This window comes from Sphaeroforma arctica (assembly GCF_001186125.1).
Source record: "Sphaeroforma arctica JP610 unplaced genomic scaffold supercont1.301, whole genome shotgun sequence".
Taxonomy (NCBI): domain Eukaryota; class Ichthyosporea; order Ichthyophonida; genus Sphaeroforma; species Sphaeroforma arctica.
This window is the reverse complement of record NW_014040257.1, coordinates 83,910-90,903: the sequence shown is the minus strand read 5'-3', so window position 1 is coordinate 90,903 and position 6,994 is coordinate 83,910. Positions and strand designations below refer to the sequence as shown.

Genomic DNA, 6,994 nt, shown 5'->3' with positions numbered 1-6,994 from the left:
GGGGAGGGAACTCGGTGGTTCGCCCCATGCATCTCTTGGTTGTGAAGTCTTTTCCGTTTGACACGGATGTCTTGCTTGGCTTTAAGGACTTACGGAAGAAAGGCTTATCCCTCATGTGGACGAAGCAAGATTGGTTGGCAGTGGTTCTTCAGACGCAGGTCATAGACTTCTTGGAGTCTCAAGCGGCAGATGAAGACCAGCCGGAAGTGATGAGCCTGCCAGATAAGCGGGCGAAAGCGCGGCGCACACAGGATAGAAGCAAGAGGCAAAAGCTTGATGTGCAAATGCCACAGAACCTGAAACTCAACGCGCTATGCAGCCATCTCGGCTTGCGTGTGATTCCCAGGAACAAGTTTAAGGAGCAGCAACGCAAGAATTACATTGCGTCTGCGCAAGCGCACTTTATGAAGATCAAGTAGAGGTTGGACTACTTGGCCAACGTGGCGGAGCTGGACGATGCAGACGAGTATGTGTTACCTCGTCTTCATGATTTGCTGGCGGATGTCGATATGCCTATTAGCGCGACAACTGTATCCCCGGCCAAAGAAGTGGATCCGCAAGCGCACTTGGAGCTCGATCAGCCCCAGCTACGTATGCTGCATAAGGCTTGTCGTGAGTTGGACATCATGATCAAAGACATTCAGTCTGTGGCATACAATGCGGCTGCTCCCACTTTCATGGTTTTTGATGATATCCAGTTTCGTAATGGGGTTGAATTCAAAGTGAACGAGGGGTCGCAACCGTGTTATAATGTTTACCCCAACAAGGATCCCATTTTCACCACGGTGCTTGGTGGGAAGGTTGGTGACTGGGATCATGGTGGTGTCACTCGTGAGATATCGGAAATTGAGGCAAAAAGCTATTGTGCGATGCCGTATATGGTCTTTTAGAAGTCAAGCCTGGGTTTGTACCGCTGTCGGTTAATAACTGGCGGTGTTGTATTAATTACAAAAAACCTCAACGGTACGTTAGAGTGTGAGGTATATTCAGTTGTGTCTACAGAGCAGAAGTTCTTGTTGTCGGTACGCGGCAAGAAGTACCGCACCATGGTATGTCAGGTAGATCTCGGGCAAGGGTTCTGCTAGCTCAAGGTTGCGGAGGGATCGCAGCATCTCTTGACGTTCTGGACGCCTAGGGGCAAGCGCACATTCCGCCGTTTGGTATCAAGCCGGCGTCTTGGATTATGCAACAAAGGATGGAACATGCCTTCCAAAGCGTGGACGGCCTAAGACATACAACGATGATATGGGGGTGGGCGACAATGATGCCAAGCAGCATTGGAAGAGCATCAAAGTTTTGATCGCGGCCTGTAAGAAGCACAATGTCAAGCTGAATCTGAAGAAGTGTTGCTTTGATTTATGGGACCGAGTAGTTCTGGCGCTGGGTCAGTTAGTAAATGAAGAGGGCCCTGATATCAGTAAAGATCGGATAGAGTCTATTCTACTCATGCCTCCACCCACGGATAAGGACCTGTTGGCGTCCTGGTCCAGTACATTCCAGACTATTCTAGGACCATGACACCTATCTCGGATCTCAGCAAGAAGGACGTTCGTTTTGTGTGGGGTCCGATCCAGCAAGAGGCATTTGATCGCATCCGAGCTCAAGTGGCCATGAGGGGGGTTCTGGTCGAACCTAGGTTCGAGGATAAGTTGGAGATGTACTGCGACGCGTGTGACTCTGTAGGAGTGGGTGGGGGGTTGTTCGCTCGGCGAGAAAAGAAGCTCGCATAAGTCGTGGCGCATCGTCAAGAGGTCGCAGCATCCGCTCACGATCTACACGGATCATGAGCCATTGGTCGCGACGTCGACAAAGGATCCAAAGTCGTATGATTCGTCGGTTAGAGGCCGGAGGATGGCTCGCTTTGCTCATGTGCTGAGATACTTTGATATAGTACTCAAGCACATACCGGGTAAGTTGAATCAATTTTTTTGTGTAGCAGATGGACAGTCACGGTTAGGCTACCACATTGACCCGATCATGCAGGCGCGAAGTGCTCCGGTTGAGGAGCGAGTCCATTGGAGTGAGCCGGTGGTGGTGGAACCTATGACGGAGTCCTATGCCTTGAGTAAGAGTTGGTTGACCAAGATATGGGACAAATTTGGCCCATTTGATGCGGAAGGATTTGCATATCCGACAAATTATCGGATGAAGCCGTTTTACCAGCCTACGCGGGGGGGATTGCTTTGCGCACTTGGATGGGTACTATAAGATTCGGTCTCTCAAGGCGATATTAACGCCTTAGAATAAATAAACGCGTAGGTAAATTCGAAGTATCGTGAAAATATCAAAGTAAATAAACGAAATAAGATATCTAGTAAAGTTAGGTATGCCTCGTGAAGACAGCAATACTCTGAGGGATTGTGAGGCTAAGACATTGCCTATATATAATCCTCTGAGTACTGTTTCCACCGAAGGGATTTTATTTAGTGTTTCGTTGTCGCTCTATTAGAAACTATGGTATGTTTCACTGGGGCGAATCCGAGAGACTCATAAAATCCTATCTTTAGAAGAAAAAAACAAAAAAACAAAAAAACTCATGTCTTTAGTTATTGTCTTAACCGCCACTTATCAAGAATTACCGACTTAGCCTTCATCAGAATGGCACATCTGGTTGGCTGATCGGAGGATCAACTAGGTAACGTTAATAGTCCCTAGAAACCTATATTCGGTTGAGCCATCTCGCTACCAAAGTATTCAGATATAAATAAAGTTGGAAAGTAAATAAAGTTCTATTAACAGAACTAGACGAACTCTTTATGTTTGGTATTTTACTGAGGCCTTTCAATGGCCTCGTCCAAATATCTGATATGTAAAATAAAAAAGGTATTAATTAATAAAACCATTAAAAACCATTTTAGGATACTTAGAGTCTGATGCGTCCGCTGCTATTTCAAACGGCACGCCATCGACTGGCCCTTGTACAACTGGGGCTTGTTGGACTGCGTGTTTGAGCGCTTTAAATGCGTCATCACACTCTTTAGTCCACAAATCTCCTAGTTTGCCTTTATGACATCTTAAGTGTCCAAAAGATTTTAGGTAATCAGCCAAGTGTGATACTCCATCTGAAAAGAAGTTTACAAACCCACACATGCTGTTAACACCTTTTCCTATAGTTGGTGTTCGCCAATATAACAGGTGTTCTACCTTACCGGGGTCGATCTTAACACCTGCCCTAAATATATGGTAGCCTAAGAGCTGTATTTCGCTCATTGCGAAGTGGCATTTCTTCTCGTTAATCTTGAAGTTTTGCTCATTGAGTCTCTTAAGGACTCGTCTGACTAATGCGGCGTGTTCGCCTGTAGTCTTAGAAAAGATGACTATGTCATCTATATAGACTTGCACGTTAGGCATGTCTGCAAACATTTCTTCCATTACTTGTTGGAAGAATGCTGGTAAAGAGTGTAACCCGAAAGCTGCACCTCTGAACCGGTGTTGTTGCCTTTCCACGTAAAGCTAAAGTATTTACGGCGGGGTTCATATACCTGCATTTGATGGTATCCTTGTGTAAGGTTTATAGTTGTAAACACTGTAGCACCTTCCATCCTTCGCAGTAGCTCGTTAATACGGGGAAAGTGAAAGCTATGAGTCGGCAATAATTTATTTATTGGACTCATATCTAAACATACTCTGACTTTCTTAAACGATCCGTCAGAGTTATGTTGGTCTACGGCTAGCAGTGCCAAGTTAACTGGCGTTTGTTGATAGTTAATTTCTATCACACCATCTGCTAGCCATTTCTCAACTTGTTCTTTTACAACAGCCTCGTGTCTCCAGGATACATAGTTCCTTGAGGGACACTTTAACTGTGTAAAGTCTACCTTGGTTAAGTCAAGGCTGACATATCCGTCGTTAAAGCGGAATTTTGCCCAATCTGTGATCTTTATCTTCTTATTAACTAGAATCAGATCCATAATTTTGTCCGCAAAGTCAGGTATTAATGCCTTGACTGTGTCTGACGGGGGCTTATATGGATTCAAACAGTTATCGTCTGATTGATCCTTTAATGGATCTATGTTAGTTGTGCATTATGATGTGTAGCAAACATATCTATGGTATGTGGCCCTTATATCTTTTGAGCCAGGTCAAACCACCTGGGATTACACTTCCAGTCAGTGGCTAGTAACTCACGTACGGATTTATTAAAGTCCGGTACGAAGCATGATAACATATCCGGTAAATGGTTATGTATACCTGGCAGATGTTTTATATGAAAACGAAACTTTGATATTGTATCATGCCAGCGACTCAGTAATTGCGGGTCGGGGTTCATCTCTTTCATATAATGAAGAGATTTCTGATCACACATCAGCGTAAATGCTGTTCCGTATAAGTAATCTCGGAAGTGTGTTAGAGCTGCCACTTTGGCTAATAGCTCTTGTTTAATAGTTGGATAATTCAACTGTGAAGCATTCATTGCTCGACTAAAGAGTTGTATATATCTAGGTTTGTCATCTATAACCTGATATAATACTCCTGCTAAGGCTAAGTCTGATGCGTCCGTTGCTATTTCAAACGGCACGCCATCGACTGGCCCTATCAACGCAAGGATTTTATTTTCATTGCAGTATACAGGGATTATTACACGCTCATCTAAAGAGTCGTTGTATTGTCTGTGTAACAATTGTACCCGGTAGTATCGTCAGTCCAACTTAATGTCGGGTCTGATTAGGGTTTTAGGGTTTGATTTAGTGTTTTTAGGGTTTAGACATTTATCACATTTTGTAAGATAGTGTTTACAAGATTGGGCATGCTTTCCGTTCTAGTAACCGTTAGGGGTTAACTGGTACATGTCATAACCACGAATGGAGTGTCTTCACCCGTATCTGTTGTATTGTTCTGATTATTAATACCAGTAGCAATGATTTCGGTTACAGATTGATTGTCCTCTTCTGCGGTCGCGTTTAATGCGGCTGCAGTAGCGGCGTCTCTCTCCATCATATTCTTTACAGCTCTACGCTTCTTAGAAGGAGTATTGTCTTTCTTGGTCATAATCTTAACTTATGACTGTAGTTGGTCTCTTAAGAACTAGCTTGGACAAGAAAAAAAATTGTGGTAGTTTTCTACCTTTACGTTTAAGTAGTCTAAGTAGTTGATACCTTTGCTAACTTTAAAATGTGTAAGATTCGGTCACTCAAGGCGATATTAACGCCTTAGAATAAATAAACGAGTAGGTAAATTCGAAGTATTTTGAAAATATTAAAGTAAATAAACGAAATAAGACATTTAGTAAAGTTAGGTAAGCCTCGTGAAAACAGCAATACTCTGAGGGATTGTGAGGCTGACATTGTCTATAAATAATCCTCTCAGTACTGTTTCCGCCGAAGGGATTTTATTTAGTGTTTCGTTGTCGCTCTCCTTAGTTATTGTCTTAACCGCCACTTATCAAGAATTACCGACTTAGCCTTCATCAGACTGGCACATATGGTTGGCTGATCGGAGGATCAACTAGGTAACGTTAATAGTCCCTAGAAACCTATATTCGGTTGAGCCATCTCGCTACCAAAGTATTCAGATATAAATAAAGTTGGAAAGTAAATAAAGTTCTATTAATAGAACTAGATGAACTTTTTGTGTTTGGTATTTTACTGAGGCCTTTCAATGGCCTCATCCAAATATCTGATATGTTAAATGGAGAAGGTTTAATTAATAAAACCATTAAACACCATTTTAGGAAACTTAATTCCCTCGTGCTATTAAGAGTACATTTAGGAAACTTTAGTTCCTCGTACTATTAAGAGTACATTTAGGAAACTTAAATTCCTCGTACTATTAAGAGTACGCTTATAATTTACGTACTAATAAGAGTACGTTTATAATTTATGTACTGCTTAAGTGTACGTTTATAACATAGAGTCTAATATGGAGGCCCGGCTTATTACAGTACTAGGTGGCACTCAACCCTAAGTGGTCAGATTTAGGAAGAGTGGTAACCAGGATCAGGAGAGACAGGGCAACGGCTACGTTGGTGTGTCCGTATGCTCCTGAGGCAAGGTGGTTCAAGGAGATGGTACCCATTCTTTCAGCAGATCCGGTGGTGATCTACCCAAAGAAGGATGTTTTTTTAAAGCATGGCCGTGAGGTTATGCCGGCGCCCAACTTTGTGACACTGGTGTGTCACATCAGTCCGTACAGACCGCACAACTTGCGCAAGGACTTTTGGGAGAAGTTGGAAGCGGAGCGTTTCGTCTTCGAGAGGTTAGCTGCGGCGGCAGTAAAACGTGAGGATGATGTTGTCTCCTGTATGGTACAGGAGGACACAGTGGGTGCTGTGACTCATCCGAGTGGTAAGAGAGCTAGGTGTGGGCTTCCTGCAGAGGAAGCAGGGCTAGAGACCACACCTATCTCTGCGGTAGGTGCGTTTTCCACGCAGTCCTAACAGGATCCCCAGCGAGGTGTTGGACCAGTCAGTACTTTTCTTTCTTGTTTTTCATTGGAATATCGATTCAGCGAGTGGGTCTTGGGAAAAACCCGATTGTTTAGGTTTAAACCCAGAGCGAGTGGTTTACCTGTCCCGTGACCATGTCGAGGAATAGTGATGACACATTGTTGGTAAAATTCACACACACATAAAGCCAAATATTTACTAATTTTACATATTCGAAAAGTAAAATTACTACACAAGAGAATGTAGCAATTTTTTATTTTTTCTCTTCGCGACCGCCGAATACACTCGCTATAAAATAGTCATATGTAACTGTTCAGGAAAATCTCCAACTCACTCTGGGGTATTTCTCTCTTTATAGTATCATGACTGTTTCGGTACCAGGTAAGATTATGAAAATTGGAGGAGTACCCGAACACTTCAACGAGCCAATCTACATCGGCAGCGAGGAGAAGGTGTGTTCTTGAGTTGGTTTCATGTTCACTGATATTCTGAGCGACGTGATGGTTAGGAGATTGAGGNTATATATATATATATATATATATTAATATTATATATATATATATATATATATATATATATATATATATATATATATATATATATATATAT

At 42.8% G+C, this 6,994-nt stretch overlaps 3 protein-coding genes across 3 annotated transcripts in view; all 3 read left to right on the top strand.

The window, feature by feature from the left end:
- Positions 1-113: 113 nt before the first annotated feature.
- Positions 114-419, top strand: SARC_04990 (hypothetical protein; the record flags this gene model as incomplete). The annotated part of the gene is made up of 1 exon (XM_014301176.1): positions 114-419. One exon carries the CDS (start codon positions 114-116, stop codon positions 417-419), a length of 306 nt encoding a protein of 101 aa, XP_014156651.1.
- A 5,585-nt stretch (positions 420-6,004) lies between these two features.
- SARC_04989 (hypothetical protein) lies at positions 6,005-6,533 on the top strand (the record flags this gene model as incomplete). Its single annotated transcript, XM_014301175.1, has 2 exons — positions 6,005-6,353; positions 6,448-6,533. The coding sequence occupies 2 exons, from the start codon at positions 6,005-6,007 to the stop codon at positions 6,531-6,533; spliced, it is 435 nt and encodes a 144-aa protein (XP_014156650.1).
- Positions 6,534-6,659: 126 nt separating this feature from the next.
- Positions 6,660-6,994, top strand: part of SARC_04988 (hypothetical protein) — a 3,074-nt gene continuing 2,739 nt past the window's right edge. The window contains exon 1 of the mRNA XM_014301174.1: positions 6,660-6,837. Within this exon, the coding sequence (XP_014156649.1) occupies positions 6,748-6,837 (90 nt within the window). The 5' untranslated portion in view covers positions 6,660-6,747. The remainder of the gene's footprint in view (positions 6,838-6,994) is intronic.